Source organism: Suncus etruscus, chromosome 4, assembly GCF_024139225.1.
Source record: "Suncus etruscus isolate mSunEtr1 chromosome 4, mSunEtr1.pri.cur, whole genome shotgun sequence".
Taxonomy (NCBI): domain Eukaryota; kingdom Metazoa; phylum Chordata; class Mammalia; order Eulipotyphla; family Soricidae; genus Suncus; species Suncus etruscus.
In genome coordinates this window covers 7,884,423-7,906,242 of record NC_064851.1, presented here as the reverse complement: position 1 = coordinate 7,906,242, position 21,820 = coordinate 7,884,423, and the positions used below count along the sequence as shown (strand labels likewise).

General features: G+C 46.9%; 1 protein-coding gene across 2 annotated transcripts in view; it reads right to left on the bottom strand.

Annotated features, from left to right (window-relative positions):
- The window catches only part of EP300 (E1A binding protein p300), an 85,280-nt gene extending 64,252 nt beyond the window's left edge, over window positions 1-21,028 (bottom strand). For both annotated transcript variants that reach the window (XM_049771527.1, XM_049771528.1), the window contains exons 1-2: window positions 20,924-21,028; window positions 824-1,461 (exon numbers count right to left, since the gene is read on the bottom strand). In XM_049771527.1, the coding sequence (XP_049627484.1) occupies window positions 824-1,461; window positions 20,924-21,017 (732 nt within the window). In that variant the 5' untranslated portion in view covers window positions 21,018-21,028. The remainder of the gene's footprint in view (window positions 1-823; window positions 1,462-20,923) is intronic.
- Window positions 21,029-21,820: the final 792 nt, after the last annotated feature.

The window sequence follows — 21,820 nt, the reverse complement described above, 5'->3', positions numbered from 1 at the left end:
CCACCAGGAGTAATGCCTGAGGTGCAGAACCAGAAAGTTACCCCTAAGAAATTAGGGTATAGATGCACAAGAAAGCCAGTGCTGAAGATAGTTCAAAAGGCTGGAAGAGCATGTGGTTCGCACAGGACTGGATCCCGTCCCTGATAGCTGCATCAAGTTCCTCAAAACCAAACAAAACAAAACCTCAAAAGAAATTTCCAAACAGGAATCAACAACAACAAAATGTAAAGGTATATAATACCAGTGGATTGTAAAAATTTCACACTTCAAATTTATTCTAAGAGCTTCCTTATGATATTTTACAAAGTACAATGTTTTCCTTTTTGTCACTCCAACCGCCTAAGTATAATATCTGTGGTAAAAGACTCAACATAGCATAAGATTGCACCCAGGCAACAAAGACCAAATGAGTGAGACTGGTCAAACGGTTGAAGCACATGCCTGGCATTAGCAAGGCCCAGTGTTTGGCCTCTTGTGCCATCAGCTCACTCCTTCCAGCACTGCTAGCTGGGTGTGGCAAGTCTTTTTTTTTTTTTGGGCCACGCCCGGCGTTGCTCAGGGATTACTCCTGGCTGTCTGCTCAGAAATAGCTCCTAGCAGGCACGGGGGACCATATGGGACACCAGGGTTCGAACCAACCACCTTTGGTCCTGGATCGGCTGCTTGCAAGGCAAACACCGCTGTGCTATCTCTCCGGGCCCGGGTGTGGCAAGTCTTACAAGGCACTACTGGAGTCTCCAAACCCCCAACAAAAAGAATAAACAGCTAACTCAACCTCCAAGTAAGGGTGCACAGAATGCAGCTAACCCAAAGCCACACCTACCTTCATGGGCTGGGGGCCTCTCAAGCCCGTCTGGCCACCCATCTGCGGTGAGCCTTGCTGCATCGGTTCTGTCATCAGGCTGCCGGCATTTCCCATGCCTGGGTTTGGATACTGCATATTTGGTCGCCCCCGGCCCGATCCAATGGAGCCGTTCATGACTTGATTGGGCATCATCCCCTGCCCATTGCCTGCAGTCAACATTCCAGGATTCATGCCAGCATTCATCCCTGTGTTCATTCCCATGGCAGGCTGATTTACTGGACTGTTCATAAGACCTGTTGCAGAAGGTGCGGGACCCTGATTTGGTCCGCTGGTGCCCATCCCCATGTTGGGAGAGGTCAAGCCTGCCTGTGTCATCGGGCTTTTGACCATGCTATTTATCAATCCTAATCCAGGACTGTTCTGTTGGGCCTGGCTAGCCATACCTTGGCCTGGGCCACCAACCCCCATATTGAGGTTCGGGGAACTACCGGACCGAAGCAATTCTGACAACTGTTTGTGTTTAGAGGCTGCATCTTGCACAATGCCAAGACTTGTCTGAAGCTGATTAATGTCACCACCATTGGTTAGTCCCAGTTCTGTCGAGTTGATCAATTCATCTGGTAAGTCGTGCTCCAAGTCAAAGAGAGAGCCAAAATCTAAGAGAGAAAAGGCAAAGGTTGAAGTTTTAACAGAATCAAAATTAAAAAAATATGTCCAAACATAATACTATGGGCTACATTAACATTTTGTCATACTAATAAAAGTTTTTCTTTTGGTTCTTTTGCAGGGGAATACACCAGTGGTGCTCAGCAGTTACTTCTGGCTCTGCATTAAGCACTCCTGACAGTGTTTGGGGGAACCACATTAGAAGTCAAGGATGGAGGCTGGAGAGATAGCATGGAGGTAAGGCATTTGCCTTGCATGTAGAAGGTCTGTGGTTCAAATCTCAGCATCCCATATGGTCCCCCGAGCCTGCCAGAATTTCTGAGCATAGAGCCAGGAGTAATCCCTAAGCGCTGCCGGGTGTGACCCAAAAACCAAATGTCTTCCTATGTACTATGGTTCAGCCCCTGATCATGATTAAAAAAATTGTTGGGATTTTTTTTTTCTAATTTTGGGTCATACCCAGTGATGATCAGGGGTTACTCCGACTATGTGCTCAGAAATCACCCGCATACAAGGCAAACGCCCTACCACTCCCGCCCCAATGCTAATTTTTTTTGGGGGGTCACACCCAGCAGCGCTCAGGTTACTCCTGGCTCTACACTCAGAAATCGCTCATGGCAGGCTCAGGGGACCATATGGGATGCCAAGATTCGAACCACTATCCTTCTACATGCCAGGCAAACACCTTACCTCCATTTTTAATTAGAATATTAAACAGTACAGCACCCATGGCATGAGCATTCAAAGTATGTACTGAAAATCCTGAAAAGTAAATGAAATGCAATTAAATTTTACAATATCTGGGCCTGGAGAGATACCACAGCGGCGTTTGCCTTGCAAGCAGCAAGATCCAGGACCTAAGGTGGTTGGTCTGAATCCCGGTGTCCCATATGGTCCCCTGTGCCTGCCAGGAGCTATTTCTGAGGGGACAGCCAGGAATAACCCCTGAGCACCCGCCGGATGTGGCCCAAAAACCAAAAAAAAAAAAAAAAATTTACGATATTTGAGAATATTCAGTGTAAACAAGATAAAGACAGTGTTTGACCATATACTACAAAATTTATGTCCGTGATCTACTATCTAATTTGTTTTGACCTGACAAGTAACTTAAAGACTAGTTTCCCAAAACAAAAATCTAGCCAAATATAAAACTCAAGGTAGAGAGGCCAGAGCGATAGCAAAGTGGTAGGGTGTTTGCCTTGCATGCAGCCAACCCAAGAGGAAGGCAGGTTCAATTCCTGGCATTCCATGTTGGCACTGAGCCAACCCAGTTTCCATCCCAGTATCCCAAATGGTCCTTGGAGCTTGCCAGAAGAATTTTTATTTATTTATTTATTTATTTATTTATTTATTTATTTATTTATTTATTTATTTATTTATTTATTGTTTTGGTTTGGTTTTTGGGTAATACCTGGCAGTGCTCAGGGGTTCCTCCTGGCTCTACGCTCAGAAATCACTCCTGGCAGGCTCGGGGGACCATAGGGGATGCCGGGATTTGAACCATTGACCTTCTGCACGCCCTACCTCCATGCTAACTCTCTGGCCTGATTTTATGGTTTTTTTTATGGATTGGGCCCCAGGCAGAAATGCTCCTAGGTTACTCCTGGCTTTGCACTCAGGAATTATACCTGGCTGTACTCCAAGGATCGTAGAGAATCAAATCCAGGTCTGACTGCATTCAAGACTGTTGTGGTAGCGTTTGCCTTGCATGAGGACAACCTGGGTGGAATCAGGTTCCATCCCAGCATTTTTTTATGGTCCCCCAGTCTGCCAGGGTTGCAGAGCGGGAGCGAATACTGAGCACTTCTGGGTGTGGCCCAGAAACCAATCAAGCAATCAATAAAGTTAAAAAAACTTTTCTCAAAAAAAAAAAGGGGGGGTGGCCGGAGAAATAGCATGGAGGCAAGGCAAGGCATTTGCCTTGCATGCAGAAGGATGTTGGTTTGAATCCTGGCATCCCATCTGCCAGGAGTGATTTCTGTGCGTAGAGACACAGTGACCCCTGAGCATTGCTGGGTGTGACCCAAAAACCAAAAAAAAAAAAAAAGAAAAAGAAAAAGAAAAAGAACCATAAAATCGATTTCTGAGTCAGGAGGAACCCTTGAGTGCTGCTGAGTGTGACAAAAAAAAAAAGAATCATAGTTACCAAGATCAAACTTAAGATGAGCTTTGGAACCTAGCAAGGAGTTTTAGAGAACCTTGGGCCAACACTCATAAAAATCACCATACAAAGGATAAAGAAACCTAGCATTCAGCCTATGTCATCTCAGATTAAGAAAACGAGGAGAGGCCAGAGCAATGGTATAAAGGTGGGACATTTTTTTATTTGCCTTGCCGTTCCCAGTTTCATCCAGCATCCCATATGGTCAAACAAGCACTGCCAGGACTCATTCCTGAGAACCCTTGAGTACTCCCAGGTGTGACCAGGGGAAAAAGCAAATAAGGAGGCCTTTTGCCTCATGAGAGATGCTGTGGTCTCTCTTAAACACATCTTTCTCTCCTTCACATTTATTGTTTCAATAAAATCACTTTCTTCAATTAAAAAAACTGTATGAACTTCCTTAAACTGATAAAAAAATTTCCAAAATCTAAAAGAAAACAAGAAATAATAATAAACCGACAGGGGCCCAAGCAATAGTCCAGTGGATAGATTATTTGCCTGCATGCAGATGACCCAGGTTTGATCCCCAGCATCCCATATAGTCTCCCAGCCTGCCAGGAGTGACTCCTGGGCGCCACTAAGTGTACACCAAAAAGTAAAAGGTTAGGAACCTGAGAATGAAAGTTAAGATGCTTGCCAGGCAGGAGGCTGCACCCCATATGATCCCCTAAGTCCCTCAGAAATGATCCCGAAGTACAGAGCCAGGAGTAATACCTGAACACTGACAAGGTGGCCCCAAAACCAAAAAAAAAAAAAAACCTAGCACAATTACTACATGCCATAAATATAAACAAAACTGCTTTCTTCTATTTTTTTTTTTTTGGTTTTGGGGCCACACCCAGTGATGCTCAGTGGTTACTTCTAGCTATGGGCTCAGAAATCACCCCTGGCTTGAGGGACCATGTGGGACGCTGGGGAATCGAACCATGGTCCATCCTAGGTACGCGCATGTAAGGCCAATGCCCTACTGCCGGCACCACAGTTCCCTGGCCCCCAAAATTGCTTTCTTGATGTCAGCAACAACTCAAAATAATTCATAGAAGATAACTAAGGGCATAGCACATGTAAAGCATACGGGGTGTTAAGTGTCTCCAAAACAAAGAAGAAAGAAATTAAAGTACCTAATAGCCCAGTTTATCAGACACTTTTCATGTTTCACTGTCCTAGAACCTTAATGATTGACTATTTCTCACTTGTCCCTAGTAATCTCTGAATTAGGTAATGGTCACACATAAATAGAATTTACCAGAGTAATCAACTTCAGAATAAAAAGTCTCATGTTAGGTTTTAGAGTCTAGGTTAATTTAAGCTGTACTTTAGTCAAACCTACAGTACTAGTTTCCTGGGTTGTTTTTTGTTTGTTTTTGATGATCTAAGGTGGCTTTTATTGAATAAAATTTACTTAGAAAGTTGGGAGAGAGGGCCCGGAGAGATAAGCAGCTGATCCAGGACCAAAGGTGGCTGGTTCGAATCCCGGTGTCCCATATGGTCCCCTGTGCCTGCCAGGAGCTGTTTCTGAGCAGACAGCCAGGAGTAACCCCTGAGCATCGCCGGGTGTGGCCCAAAAACCAAAAAAAAAAATGAAAGTTGGGAGAGATGGGCCCGGAGAGATAGCACAGCGGTGTTTGACTTGCAAGCAGCCGATCCAGGACCAAAGGTGTTGGTTTGAATCCTGGTGTCCCACATGGTCTCCCGTGCCTGCCAGGAGCTATTTCTGAGCAGACAGCCAGGAGTAACCCCTGAGCACTGCAGGGCGTGGCCCAAAAAATAAAAAAAAATAAAAAAAATAAAAAGAAAGTTGGGAGAGGAGACAGAGAAAGTAGATGTTCAAGAGAGAGCACAGGCAAGGCAAAGCGAAGGAACAGACAACACATGTGAAATAAGTGGTCAAAGAAGAACAGGGACTTAAAGCACAGAGCCTTGTTTTTTTTTTTGTTTTGTTTTGTTTTTTGTCTATATTTAAGAGATAGCACAGTGGTAGGGTATTTGCCTTGTAATCGGTCGACCCAGGATAGGGGAATGGGAATCAATTTCTCATTCTGGGAGCTCTGAGGATACACGGATAACCAATCAAGGGTAAACGAGACCCAACAGTCCGCCAAGTTTACCAGGAGTGCTTTCTGAGCACAGAGCAAAGCCAGGAGTAACCCAAGTGACACTGGTTATGGCACAAGCCCCACCCAAAAAAAAAAAACCTATTGGAACTGGAGAGATAGTATGGAGGTGGGACGTTTGCCTTGCATGCACAGAAGGTCGGTGGTTCAAATCCCACATCCCATATGGTCCTGGGAGGCTGCCTGGAGCAATTTCTGAGCATAGAGCCAGGAGTAAACCCTGAGTGCTGCCGGGTGTGACCCAAAAATCCAAAAATCAAACAAACAATTTAAGCTTCAATTACCCAAGTGCAGAAGAGAAAGGCTGGGTTCTCTTTTTTTTCTTTCCCTTTGGGTTTTTTTTTTTTGGGCCACACCCGGTGATGCTCAGGGGTTACTCCTGGCTATGCGCTCAGAAATCACTCCTGGCTTGGGGGACCATATGGGACGCCTGGGGATCGAACCGCGATCTGTCCTAGACCGCGATCTGTCCTAGGCTAGCGCAGGCAAGGCAGGCACCTTACCTCCAGCGCCACAGCCCGGCCCCTCCCTTTGGGTTTTTGAGCCACACCCAGAAGTGCTCTGGGCTGACTCTAGATTCTGTGCTATGGATCACTCTGGGAACCATGTGGGGCACTAGGGGCCAAACTCAGGTCAGCTGCAGGCAAAGTAAGTGCCACTTTACAACATTCCAAGTCCTAAACCCCAAAACAGTCAATCTTGGCATGTTTTTTACTATGGGCTGGGGTACTAAGGGCAACATCTAGAAGAAATAGGGGGCTACCCCCAGCTCTGTGCTTGGGTGATCAGAGTCCTTAGGTGCCAGGGTTGCTACTCAGCTATCTGACCCAGTTTCACTTTTTTTTTGGGGGGGGGGACACACCCAGCATCGCTCAGGGGCTACTCCTGGCTCTACACTCAGAAATTACTCCTGGCAGACTCAGGCGACCATATGGGATGCCAGGATTCGAACCACCATCCTTCGCATGCAAGACAAATGTCCTACACCTCCATGCTATCTCTCCGGGCGCCCCAGTTTCTTTTTTTTTGGGGGGGGGGTTTGGGTCACACCGGCAACACTCAGGGGTTACTCCTGGCTCTCTGCTCAGAAATCGCTCCTGGAAGGCTCAGGTGACCATATGGGATGGGGATTCGAACCACCGTCCTTCTGCATGAAAGGCAAACGCCTTCTATGCTATCTCTCCAACAGCCCCAGTTTCAATTTTTAAGCCTCAAGAGGCACAATAACTTGTCAAGGATGTGCCCATTTCTAGTTGTTTTACATTGTTTTTTGTTTTGCTCTTATTCAACTATTAATATAATGAAATGTCTTGGTATGAAATTAGGTATTATTTATTAAAGTCGCATTTTCAGAATCAAGTCATATATATAGTTATATTAACCCTAAATCCTATGCATATTTAACTCATTTTGCTTATGGGCCACACCTGACTTCCTTCTGGCTCATACATACATACAATCAAACAATCAGGCATTTACAGGTAAGGGGCTTGCTTTGTATACAGCCGACCTGAGCTGAGTCTCCAGCAATTCCAATAACAATTAACAAGTCAAATGGTAGGGTGTTTGGGGAGGGGGGTTGTTTTGTTTTGTTTTTGGGCCAAACAGGTGATGCTCCTGGCTATGAGCTCAGAAATCACTTCTGGCTTGGGGGACCACATGGGACACCAGGGCAATGAACCGCGGTCCATCGTGGGTCAGCAGCGTGCAAGGCAAACGCCTTACTGCTGCGGGTGCGCTGTGACCCAGTGGGTTGTTTTGTTGCTAGCTTAAGGCTCTTGCCCTGCATGCAAGCAACCCAGGTTTAATCCCTAAGCACCATGGGGCGTGGCACAAACACAAACAGTCCAGAAAAAATTATCATCTCACGTGTAAGAAAAAAAAAAAAAAGGCTTGGATCTTCCTTTTTTTACTTTGTAATTACAAATGACATCCCTAACACCAATCTTCTGGCCATTAGATTTTCTCTCCCTATCATTTACTAATCCTATAGATAGATGGCACCAAAATGGTTCACATCACCCTACAGGATCCTAAAATCTTTATCAGCATCTAAGATAAATCCCAAAGCATATTCTGCCTTTCATAAATGAACCAACATCCTTTTCTGTCTCCCATGAAAACACCCCATCATAGTTTTCTAGTGCAGCAGAAGCACCTGCATTTGTTTCACCCCGAAGACTTACTTCTTAGTAATAGAAAAGTGAACAAACATCAATTTCCTTTCAGCTGCCCAATCCTGTTCAAATTCACATTTTTCCTATGAAATTTTCTCCAGCATTCGCATATCTTGTCAGAAATCATCGCTCTTTCCTGCCTTTATCCAAATTTTTAAAAGCCTTGAAGTTTAGGAGTCGGAGCAGTTGCAGTGATTGGGTGTTTGCCTTGCACGTGGACGGACCTGGGTTCAATCTCCAGCATCCCATATGGTCATCAGAGCCTGCCAGGGGTGATTTATGAGCACACAGCCAGGAGTAACCCCTGAATGCTGCCAGGTATGGTCCAAAAACCAAAATAAATAAATAATAAATAAATAAATAAAGCAAGCAAGCAAATGAAGTTTAGCATGAAAAAACTATGCGTAACAACCCAAATCCTAAAAGCTTTGAGCCTAAGAACTTCAGCTTGATGCAGTATTATACATGCCTAAATGATGGTGGATTTTTCAGTGTCTGTTGTCTTAACCCAGAGATACAGCTAAGCAGTAGCACACATGCCTAACTGGTATGAGGTTCTGGGTTTGTTCCTTGGCATCCCAAATATGAACAGTATGTGTTCCAATCGGTTTGAAAGTCACAACAGGAACCGGAATGATAGTCTACTTTAAAATTAAAACTAAGTAACACCAAATAAAAACAGTGACACTCAATTCAGGACCATCACACATCGTGAAGTCCGAAATCTAACATCTCCCTGACCCCAATCATACCCATACACAAACTTTTATTCCTGTTAGCTCTCAAAGTAAACCAATCTCAGAATCCTCCATGGTTCTTCCACAACTGCACTCTGACCACTTTCTACTTCCTCACTCACCTTCCCTTCCCTTAAATCTTTTTCACAACTATCAACTCATTCAGTCCCCTTTCAGCATGAACTAGTCATCTCACTAGTGTTCCTGACTCATCGTAGTTCCTAATTGCTTTTCAAACTATCCATTCTCATTATTCAATCAAGATACAATTCTGCCATCCTGGGGCCGGAGAGATAGCATGGAGGTAAGGCATTTGCCATTCATACAGAAGGTCATCAGTTTGAATCTTGCTTCCCATATGGTCCTCCCCCGTGCCTGCCAGGAGCAATTTCTGAGCATGGTGCCAGGAGTTTCCCCTGAGCACTGCCGGGTGCGACCCAAACCCCCCCCCACACACACACACAAAAAAGGCAATTCTGGGCCCGGAGAGATAGCACAGCGGCGTTTGCCTTGCAAGCAGCCTATCCAGGACCTAAGGTGGTTGGTTCGAATCCCGGTGTCCCATATGGTCCCCCGTGCCTGCCAGGAGCTATTTCTGAGCAGACAGCCAGGAGTAACCCCTGAGCACCGCCGGGTGTGGCCCAAAAACCAAAAAAAAAAAAAAAAAAAAAAAGGCAATTCTGCCACCCTCCTTTGAAAGAAAGAAACTGGAAGTCAAGACTCCAGTGCAGATTATAAACCCTCAAGACCTTCCCTTGCTACAGTGATAGATCTGGCAACTGCCTTCTCAGCTAACCAGGTGGCTTTTTAAAAAAATATATATGGGCCCAGAGAAGTAGCACAGTGGCATTTGCCTTGCAAGCAGCCGATCCAGGACTAAAGGTGGTTGGTTCGAATCCCAGTGTCCCGTGCCTGCCAGGAGCTATTTCTGAGCAGACAGCCAGGAGTAACCCCTAAGCACCGCCAGGTGTGACCCAAAAACAAAAACCAAAAAAAAAAAAAAAAAAAAATCTTTATTTAAGCACCATGATCACAAACATGATTGTAGCTGAGTTTCAGTCATAAAAAGAACACTCACTTCACCAATGCAACATTAACCAGGTGGCATTTACAGGTTCCCTGAACAGGCCCTAGCTTAAGCTCACTCTTACTCGTGCCTATCCTCAGATCCCAAAACCAGATGGCAATGCCTTAATGAAAAGTAGTACAAGTTAGATCTCCCATTTTTTCTCACGTTCTTCCCAAATACAACTGGTCACATTAGTCTTCCTAAATGTCACAATTTGGGATTGGGGGGGGGGGGGTTTGGGCCACACCCGGCAGTGCTCAGGGGTTACTCCTGGCTGTCCGCTCAGAAATAGCTCCTGGCAGGCACGGGGGACCATATGGGACACTGGGATTCGAACCAACCACCTTTGGTCCTGGATCGGCTGCTTGCAAGGCAAACGCCGCTGTGCTATCTCTCCGGGCCCTAAATGTCACAATTTGTCACCCCTGTCTGCTAACTTCAGGAAAGAGGCCTTTACTTCTACTTGTTTGAACTAGCAGAGTCCCATACTGAGCCTGAAGGAACCTGAGAAGCACCACTGGTATGGCCCAAACTCCCTTGCTCTCCTCCTCCCAAAAAACATTCTTTTAAATAAGAAAAAGGAAAAAAGGGGCCAGAGAGATAGCAATAAGGCATTTGCCTTGGACACAGGAGATCCAGGATTGGTGGTGGTTCGAATCCCAGCATCCCATATGGTCCCAAGTCTACCAGGAGTGATTTGAGAGCAGAGTCAGGAGTAACCCCTGGGTATGACTCAGAAACCAAAAAAAAAAAAAAAAAAAGGAAAATAAATAGAAAATACTGGGTCCAGGGGCCAGAGAGATAGCACAGTGAACCTAAGGTGATTGGTTTGAATCATTGCATCCCATATGGTCCCCCGTGCCTACCAGGAGCTATCACTGAGCAGATAGCCAGGAGTAACCCCTGAGCACCGCCAGGTGTGGCCCAAAAACAAAAAGAAAATACTGGTCCCATACAGGACACCTGACATCCATCTAGTCAGCCAATATAAGCCTTTTCAAAAGGTGTACAAATAATAATGACTCATTAAATCAGTATAGAGATATAACAACCAAAAAGGAAAAAGAAATGTGGGGCCAGAGAGATAGCATGGAGGTAGGGTGTTTGCCTTACATGCAGAAGGTCAGTGGTTCAAATCCCAGCATCCCATATGGTCCCCCGAGCCTGCCAGGACTGATTTCTGAGTGTAGAGCCAGGAGAAATCCTTGAGCACTGTCAGGTGTGACCCAAAAACCAAAAAACAGGGAAAAAAAAAAAAAGGAAAAAAAGGAAAAGAAATGCAACAGAAAAACATTTGATGGCACTTCTACTTTTCCCCCTTCTCTTTCATAAGCAAGTCTTCTTTTGGGGGTGATAGTACAGCAAATAGGGAGTCAGCCTTGTACACAGTCAACCCTGTTTCGATCTTACGCATCCCATATGGATCCCCAAATCATGCAAGGAGTGTCTCAAGTGAAGAGCAAGAGTAACTAACCACTGGGCACTGCTGGGTGTGGCTCCCCCCTCCAAGAAAGAAAGACTTTTCTAAATGCTAACTAAAAGACAAAAATTAAGAAAGGGAAAAAAACACATTTTAGGGCCTGGAGAGATAGCAAAGCGGCGTTTGCCTTGCAAGCAGCCGATCCAGGACCAAAGGTGGTTGGTTCGAATCCCGGTGTCCCATATGGTCCCCCGTGCCTGCCAGGAGCTATTTCTGAGCAGACAGCCAGGAGTAACCCCTGAGCAACGCCAGGTGAGGCCGAAAAATCAAAAAAGAAAAAGAAAAAGAACACATTTTAAAATTTGCGTTTCTATTGAGAATGTGCCTCCAGTGGGCCACTGGAGAAAAAGCGCAGCAGATAAGACACTTGCTTTTTGCTCAACCTGGGTTCAATCCCGAGCACCCCATGTGGTGCCGAGCACATCAGGATACATCATGAGTAGAGTCAACACACCCAGATGTGGCTACAAAACCAAATAAAATTCTCTGATTTCCAATCCAAATACACATGAAAAAAAAAGAACTGCATTAAAGTATATGTAGGGGGGCCCGGAGAGATAGCATGGAGGTAAGGTGTTTGCCTTTCATGCAGAAGGTCATCAGTTCGAATCCTGGTGTCCCATATGGTCCCCTGTGCCTGCCAGGAGCAATTTCTGAGCATGGAGCCAGGAGTATCCCCTGAGCACTGCGGGGTGTGACCCAAAAACCACAAAAAAACAAAACAAAACAAAGTATATGTAGGGGGGCCGGAGCATTAGCACAGCAGTTAGAGTGTTTGCCTTGCATGCAACCAACCCAAGTTCAATCCCCACCATCCCATATGGTCCCTGAGCCTACCAAGAGTAAATTCTAAGCAAAAAGCCAGGAGAGTAAATCCTGAGCGGTGCTGGATATTGCCCAAAAACAAACAAGAATCATATTTAGTACTTTTACTCTTCTTTAAATTTCAGCTTCTATAACCTTGTTTTCAAAAAGACTTAATTTGGGGGGTCAGAGTGATAGCGCAGTGGTAGAAAGTTTGTCTTGCATGCAGCTGACCCAGGACAGACCTGGGTTAGGTCCCTGGAGTCCCCTATGATTCCAGAGCCTGGCAGGAGAGTCACTGGGTGTGCCCCACCCCCCAAAAAAGGCTTAATTTTGCTCTGGGTATGTACAGAGAGTAATCTGCATCAGAAACTTTACCACTCTGAATGTCATGTATTAGATTTTCTATCTACCAATTTTATCTATAAGTCCATCAAAAAAAAAAAAATCTATCGCTGCCAGACAGGCAATGTGCTAGTGATAGAGTTCAGGCTTGCATAAACCCTGGGTTTATGGGGGCGGGGGGGGGGGGGGGCGTAGGGGAGTGCCACCGGGAAGGTGGCACTAGAGGTAAAGTGTCTGCCTTGCAAGCATGGTTCAATCCCCTGGCGTCCCATAAGGTCTCCCCAAGCCAGGAGCGACTTTTTTTTTTTTTTTTTTTTGGTTTTTGGGCCACACCCGGTGATGCTCAGGGATTACTCCTGGCTGTCTACTCAGAAATAGCTCCTGGCAGGCAAGCGGGACCATATGGGACACCGGGATTGAACCAACCACTTTAGGTCCTGGATCGGCTGATTGCAAGGCAAACACCGCTGTGCTATCTCTCTGCAAGCCAGGAGCAATTTCTGAGCGCATAGGCAGGAGTAACCCCTGAGTCAAACGGCTAAGGCCTAAAAACCAAAAAATAAAATAAAATAAAATAAAATAAAATAAAAAAGGGGCTGGAGATGCAGTTCAATGATAAAATATATGCAATATATGCCTTCCATGCAAGTATCTTGGGTTTAATCCTGGATATCAAGATCCTGGATAACAAGTTTACAATACAGTAGTACAGCAAGTAGATCCTTTGCCCTGCACCACCAGGAGTGGTTCCTGAGAGCAGGCCAGGATCATAACAGGTGTGGCCAAAACAAACAAACAAACAAAACCTTAAAAGCAGGGGCACAGCTGGTAGGGTGTTTGCCTTGCAAGCACCAGGGCTTAATCCCTGGCATCCATATCTGCATCTTGTTTTTTTTTTTTTTTTTTTTTTGGTTTTTGGGTCACACCCGGCAATGCTCTGGGGTTTTTCCTGGCTCCATGCTCAGAAATTGCTCCTGGCATGCACGAGGTACCATATGGGACGCCGGGATTTGAACCGATGACCTTCTGCATGAAAGGTAAATGCCTTACCTCTATGATATCTCTCCGGCCCCCATATCTGCATCTTGTATGGTCCCCCAAGCCTGCCAGGAGTAGAGCCAGGAATAACCCTGAGCACTGTAGGGTGTAGTCCAGACAAACAAATAAATACAAACAAATAAAACCTAAAAGCATACATACAGACCAAGTGTTATAGCTTAATTGTGGGGTGATGAATGGGCAAAATAAGCCCTGAATTGGTTTTGTAAATATATCAGGGGAAAATATTTTACACCCACTTGTTTTGGTGGTTATTTCTGCTTGTTGGTTGGGTTGGTTTAATTTTGGTTTTGGGACAATGCTCAGGGATCACTCCTGACTCTACCCTGGGGGTACTCAAGGGATCATGTAGGATACTAGGAATTGAACTGGATTGGCAAAGCTCAAAGCTAGCACCTTCACTGCTTTCTGTACTATCACTCCGGCCCTTTTCCTTTTTGACTTTACTTGACAAACACCACTGTGCACTGGTTTTCAAGATCTTCTCTTTTTATGCAAGGAAAGGTATTGAAAAGATAAAGGAATGAAGATAGTACAGCTGGTTAAGTGCTCCCCGTGCACAGGACTAACCAGGATTTGATTGAGCCCTGATATCACATACTTCTCAGAGCACTGACAGGAAAGATCCCTGATCAGAGCCAGCAGGAGGAAGCCCTGAGCATATGCAAGTGTGGCCAATGCAGCAGGCGAAGACCTTTTCATCCATTCAACTGAACCAAACAACATATCTTTCCTTTTGCATAAGAATATCCACTGCTAGGGCCGGAGAGAGAGCATGGAGGTAATGTGTTTGCCTTGCATGCAGAAGGTTGGTGGTTCAAATCCCAGCATCCCATATGGTCTCCTGAGCCTGCCATGAGCGATTTCTGAGCATAGAGCCAGGAGTGACCCCTGAGCACTGCCGGGTGTGCAACTGTTATCTATGCCTGCCATACTGCCTCTTCAGCCCTTAGAAATGACTTTGTGGGGGCTGGAGAGATAGCATGGAGGTAGGGCATTTGCCTTGCATGCAGAAGGACGGTGGTTCGAACCCCAGCATCCCATATGGTCCCCCGAGCCTGCCAGGAGAGCAGATAGCCAGAAGTAAGCCCTGAGCACCATCGGGTGCAACCCAAAAACAGAAACAAAAAAACAACACTGAAATCTAGGACCTTAGTGATAGTACAATGGGGTTGGGTGTTTGCCGGGCTGACCTGGGTTCAATCTGGAAACCCCAGATGGTCCACCAATCCACCAGCAGTGGGAGAGGACTCCAAAAAAAAAATATCTCACCAAACCAAGAAGGCATGTTTGAAAAACTTCAGAAGCAGAACTGTGATTAAATACTCATACCTAAAAAATATAACTGAAACATCACTGGTTTAAGATCTGAGAAAGGAAAGCCTCTAATTTTTGGATTAGTATAAATCAGAAGTACATACATAGGAGTGTTCTGAAAAAAAATCTCTGGAATAAAACCTATACCTAGAAAAACCCTGCCACTTTTATACTGTGCACATTAAGCTGGTGGTCTAAATATAGGCATATTAAAGACTACCTGTCCTTTTTCCTTAAAAAAAAAAAAAAAACTTTGAGAGATTGAGTTATATAGTACAGCAGAACACCTGCCTTATACAGGCCAACTCTGTTTGATCCCAAGTCGCACCAGGAGTGATCCCTGAGCTGAGGAGCTAGCCCTGAATACAGAGGGAAGGCATTTGCTTGCCTTGCACATGGCAGACACTGGTTAGATCTGGAATCATTCCGGAAGATGCCAGGTCTGCCAGAATTGAGTTCTGAGGGCAGAGTAACCCCAGAGCATCATTGGGTGTGGCCCAAAAACCAAAAAGTAAAGCATTTAAAAATAAACGTTAGGGCCCGGAGAGATAGCACAGCGGCGTTTGCCTTGCAAGCAGTCAATCCAGGACCAAAGGTGGTTGGTTCGAATCCCGGTATCCTATATGGTCCCCCATGCCTGCCAGGAGCTATTTCTGAGCATAGAGCCAGGAGTCACCCCTGAGCACCGCCGGGTGTGACCCAAAAAACAAAAAAAAAAAATAAAAAAAAAAAAAAATAAACGTTAATGGGAGGGAGAAAAATACACTGTAGGGGAGTGCACGTAAGTGCCACAAAACTGCAAAGAACAAAGTCTTCACCCTGTACTTTTTTTTTTTTTCCGTTTTTTGGGGCCACACCCGTTTGATGCTCAGGGTTTACTCCTGGCTACATGCTCAGAAATTGCCCCTGGCTTGGGGGGACCATATGGGACGCCGGGGGATCACTAGCACTTACAAGGCAGACACCTTACCTCTAGCGCCACCTCACCGGGCCCTTCCCCCTGTACTTATTAGGTGGGACTGTTCTCCTGTCATAGAGAGCATTAAGTATTCACAAAGCAATGCTACACATGCTCATTGAGCAATGATGGCAGTTACCATCCATATTATTTATTCCCTTCACTCAGGTCACCGTCCAAATTAGGCTCAAGTAATAGTTCCAGAATGGAAAATTAGTACTATGAATGGTACTGTTCGCCTTGCACACAGCGAACCCAAGTTCAATGCCAGGTCTGGTGTAAGGTCCCACAACACCTCCAGAGAGTGATCTGAGCACTGGGCCAGAAGTCCCAAGCACAGACAGATAGTGGCACAAATATAAAGAGTAATAATTCCAGAACTTGCCTATTATAAAGAGTAATAATTCCAGAACTTGCCTATTATCTTTAGTCTTAATCCTTTTTTTAAAATGAATGACATAGGGAGTGCCTTTTTTTTTTTAAATAAAAAAACATTTAGGTGGCCAAAGAGAGAGAGCACACTAGAGAGGTAGAGTGTCTGCCTTGCATGCTACCGACCTGGATTCGATCCCTGGTGTCCCAGAAGCCAAAGACTGCCAGGAGTAATTTCTGAACCAGAGCCATGAGTAATCCCTGAGCTCAGGCTCAAAACAAAACAGAACAAAACAAAACAAACAAAAAAAAAGACATTTGGGGGCTGGAGAGATAGCATGGAGCTAAGGTGTTTGCCTTGCATGCAGAAGGACTGTGGTTAGAATACCGCCAACCCATATGGTCCCCAGAACCTGCCAGGGAGCGATTTCTGAGCATAGAGCCAGAAGTAACCCTGAGCGCTGCCGGGTGTGACCCAAAAACCAAAAAAAAAAAAAAAAAAAAAAAAAAAATTTCAATTTAACAGTGCAAATAAAACAGTATTTCCGAATGCAGAGTCAGGAGTAACCCCATTACTCGCTGGGTGTGACCCACAAACTTAAAGAAAAAAGTTAGGGGCCAGATAATGATTTGGCTTAGGCCTCAGAAGAATGGGCATTGCCCATACACCCCTGAACAATGGATACCATCTATGGAAAGAACCACAATTGTCTATAACATTACCGGGATCCAAACCTCTACCAGGGAAGACCTACCACTCACTGCTCTGGCATTGACTTACTCCAAAGAGTGCTCCGTATCTAATGGTGTGCTGAAACTAGAGGATGCTCCACAACAGCCTGACTTCGATGAAAGAAATGCATAGAGTCCAGAATCTTTAAATATAGGAAACCTGATACCAGCAACAGCTAAAGTGTGAAAAAGTTTCACCGGGACTACGGAGAATGACTCGGGTTGGACAGACTGAAATGCCTGGAGCCCAGAGTCGGTAAACTTCGGGGGTGAGGCCTTCTTGTAATCAGGCCTAGGATTTTTTCCGTTTTCCCCATATTTTTCTGGGCCTATGCAAGCAACAGCAATCGTCACTGTCACACCTTTACTTTTTTTTTTAACCCTTATCCTTTAAGGAAAAAAAATTCACTGAACTTAAAAACAAATAACTGTAGTAGAATGCCTGTTTCGAATACAGGCAGGGGATGGAAGGGGGAGGGGGTACCGGGAGGGGGGAATGTTACAATGGTGAAGGGGGATATTCTGTTTGTGACTGTAACCCAACTATACTCATACTATTTAAATAAAAAATATATTTTTAAAAAAGTAAAAAAAAAGTAGGAGCCAGAGAGATAGCACAGTGGTAAGGCATTTGCCTTGCAAGCAGCTGATTCAGGAGGGATGATGGTTCGATTCCCAGCATCCCATATGGTCCCCCATGCCTGACAGGAGTAAAACCTGAGCGCTGCTGGGTGTGACCCCCCCCCCCAAAAAAAAAACAAGTAAAAGTACAGCAGTAGGGCATTGGCCTTGTATGTGGTTGACCAGTTCAATCCCTGACATCCCCCAGCACTGCCAGTAGTAATTGCTGAGTATAGAGCCAGGAGTAACCCTTGAGATCTCTGGTGTAGCCCAAAAGCAAAAACATTCATGCGACAATCAAACTGTAAAAATGAGGAAAATTTACAAAGTGAAATACGTATTAACAAGCTATCTGGAGGCTTATTTATGTTATACACTGTAAAATTCACTAAAAACTATAAAAATGTGATCCTTTCTGACTTAAAAGTCCACAGGGAAATATTTCCTTAATACTCATCTCGTCGTTAACAAAATCCCAAACTCCTTAGAACTTGGACCAGAGTAAGTCCTGAGTAGCATCTCAATGAAAAAGAATCAATCCTCACCACCACCGACTGTAAAGAACGGTTACTAATTCTGGGATAAATTCTGAGCACTAATACTAAAACTGACTGGACTCATCTCAAAGTTAAGAATCTGCTTTATTAAAGGCGTTTGCCTTGATTGCAGCCAATCTGGGTTTGATCCATCCCCAGCACCCTTGTGTCCCAACAGAAGATCCCGGAGCACTGAGCCAGGGGTAAGTAAGCCCAGAGCTCTGTCAGGTGTGGCCCAAAACGAAAGAAACAGTATTATAAAAACCACTTGATACATTTAAGGACTCTTAATTATCCCAAGATATTTCAAGTTGCAAAACAGTTTCTATGTACTGGAAGAGTGATACACTATCAAAATGAGTTAACTCAAGTTACCAAGTACACAGGTCCAATATGACTGGCTTGTGCGCCAGAACAAGTGTTTGGACAGAGGGACCCCCTCGGGGTTTTTTTTTTTTAATCACTCCAAAAGTAAGCCAAGTCCAAACCAACATCATCCAAATAAAGGATATTAAAAATGTTTTCTCTACAGTGCTCCAACTCACTACGCAATTCAAATGTAAAATCCTTTCCACAACACACACACACACACACACACACACACACACACACACACACACACACACACACACACACACCCCTACTACACTTTATATAACAGAGAGATCTGGGGCCGGAGAGGTGGCGCTTAAAGGTAAGGTGTCTGCCTTGCAAGCGCTAGCCAAGGAAGGGCTGCGGTTCGATCCCCTGGCATCCCATATGGTTCCCCCAAGCCAGGGGAGATTTCTAAGCGCTTAGCCAGGAGTAACCCCTGAGCATCAAACGGCTGTGACCAAAGGGGAAAAAAAAATAAAAAATAAAAGAACAGAGAGGGGCCCGGAGAGATAGCACAGCGGCGTTTGCCTTGCAAGCAGCTGATCCAGGACCAAAAGTGGTTGGTTCGAATCCCGGTGTCCCATATGGTCCCCCGTGCCTGCCAGGAGCTATTTCTGAGCAGATAGCCAGGAGTAACCCCTGAGCAACGCCGGGTGTGGCCCAAAAAAAAAAAAAAAAAAAAAAAAAAAAAAGAACAGAGAGATCTATCTATAGGTGCAAATGTGTCTGCAGGTGACCTAAAAATCCTTCTAAGTGGCATCTTAGTGAAGCCAAAACAATCTTCAGGATGTGCAAGTATAGGTATTGAGGGAACGACAACTTTAAAGGAAAGAAAAAGATCCCAAGGACTCCACAAACTTCAAGGATCCATCACAGATCAAAGTTCATGGCGCAGCCCAGGCTCCCTCCAAAAGCCAAGTAGAGAAGGTCGCAGGATGCCCACTTCTCAATTCTGGCGAGTTGTCTTCGACGTAAGGAAAACAAAGACTCCAGAAGATCGCTTCTGGTCGCCTCTGACAAGTTGGGCCTCTCTGAAGCGCAGCCTGCTTTGAAAGGAGCTCCCGAAGTGAAGTTCCCCACAAACTCAAAGGAGCCCCAAGTCCATTATGCACTCTCACTGGCAGATGGAGGGAGTTCAAGAGATGCTCCGTGCCATCACGTAGTAAGGGGGAGCAGCATCTTGGGGACTGTCAGATGGCCACCCATTCTTCCTCTTCATTATCCCGGCAGCTCAAACCACCCCGGCAAAAAAGGGGTGGCCACCAGCATGGCACTAGGGAACTGCCCCGAAGAAGAGGAGGATGAAGATGAGGGTCCTTGAATGTCCTGGCCAGAAAGAAGGAAAGCCTCGTCCGCAACTCAAGAGCTTTCCTAAAGCAGCCTTAAACTCCGAAATGCTCAATGCGTAAAGGGGCAAAAAAAACAAACAGAAAAAAAGCCCACAAATCTTCGTGGATATTTTAATCTTTCGTATCATCCCTCCGCAGTTCAATGGCTGGGACTCTTCGACCCTTGAATCTCGATTTCCAGGTACGTAGCCCCCCACAAAAAATCGTTTTATTGTTCTCCATCCCAATAGGGCAAGTGATCACACACGGGGAGGGGGGCAGAGAGGAAGCCTCCGCTCTGTGGACCTAAAAACCCAGAGTTTTCAGGCATTTCGGTTTCAAACCGGAGATGCGAGATTGGAAAATGAACTGCGCTCCATATCGATTCTTAAAACAAATAAGGGGAGGGAGAAAAAAAAAAAAAAAGGAAGAAAAAAAAAAAAAAACAAACTAGTGATGGTAGGAAAATGAATGCAAACCAGATTCCAGGTTTGATACGAAATGTGAAATCCTGAATCGCACACGGAGAATACACACACACACACACACACACACACACACACACACACACACACACACACACACACGTATATCCCCACATCTCTAGAAGACCTTTACCTGAAGAAAGCTTGGCCAAGGAGAGAAACCTCGGAAAGGAGTGAAAAGTAAAAACAAAAACAAAAAAAAACCCTCAAGTGCGATCAAGGAAGGAGAAAGGGTTCGCCCTTCCCCGTTTGTCAGCGGCGACGAGGACGACCACCCCAAAGAGAAGTATAAACACACACAGACACCACACACTCAGGCAGGACTCGCGGCGCAATCCCTTCCGTCCCCACTCGTGCGTGCACCGGCGGGCAGCTCCCATCCCCAGCCCTGCGGAGCAAAGTGCCTGCATGGAGCTGGAGCAACAATGAGAGAGAGCGCCCGTGGCTCCGGCGCCGGCTCGCTCGAGAGCTCCCAATTCCAGAACACGGCGAGATGATGACAAGAGCGGTGTTGCAAGGGAATGGGCCCGGCAGCGGGGCGCCGGGAAGCGGGGACGGTGGGTCGGTCGGCTCGGGCGAGGCCCCTTCCAAGCCCCCTTGGAGAGGCACCCCGGGGGCTCGGAGGAGCGGCCCGGCGAGGGGACGGGGACGGGGACGGCGAGGCGGGCGGGCCTCTCCCGAGCCTGGCCTGGACGGGCGGGCGGGCGGGTGGGGGTGTCGAGGGGACGCCCCCCGCAGCCCGTCGCAGGCTGACTCCTTCCCTCCCTCCCTCCCTCGCTCACCTGTGCCGTCGCTGGCCGACGCCGACAGGGCCGGGGAGGAGAGTTTAGGCCGCTTGGCCGAGGGCGGCCCGGGTTCCACCACGTTCTCGGCCATTTTTAATTCTTCCCCGAAGACGCGGGCGGCCGAGCGGGCGAGCAGAGGAGGAGAAGGCGAGTCGTCGTCGGCCACTCGTCGTGTTTTTTTTTTTGGGGGGGGGTGAAAAATCAAAAAAGCAAAAAAAAAAAAATCTCTTCTTCTCGGAGAGAAAAAAAAAGGGGGTGTGCTGGAAGAGGGGGGCGGGCGAAACCCCCGAGAGGAGAGGAGACGCGAAGGGAAGTCGGAGCGAGCGAGCGAGTGAGCGCCCTCTCTCTCTCTCTCTCTAAGACAGACTGTGGCCCGCTGCCGCCGCCGCCGGGCCCGCCGAGGCCGAGGCCGAGGCCGAAGCCGAAGCCGGGCCGGGGCTGGCTGGCCGGCCGAGGCGAGGCGCGGCGCGGCGCGGCGCGGCGCGGCGCGGCGCGATGAGCTGGCCCCGACGCCGGCAGGCAGGCGAGCAGCTAAGCGCGGCTCAACTACGCGAGCGAGCTACGCCGAGCGAGCGAGTGAGCGGGCGGCCCAGCGAGCGAGCGAGCGAGCGAGCGAACCGAACCCCGGGCGGGCGGGCGGGCGAGCCCCGAGCGAGCTTGGCCGAGATGGCGCGGCCGCTCAGGCGCGCAGTCCCCGGGCCCCCGCGGGCCGCGGCCGCCGCTGCCCAGCCGCCGCCGTCTCTCGGAGCCGCACCGCCGCCGCCTCAGCCGCCATCAGCCTCTTCCTCCTCGGCGCTGTCCTCCTCCTCCTTCGCATCGCCGCCAGGAGGCGGGCGGCGGCGAGGGGGGGGGGAGACGGGAGGCGGAGGCTGAGGCGCCGACGCGGGGTCCCCG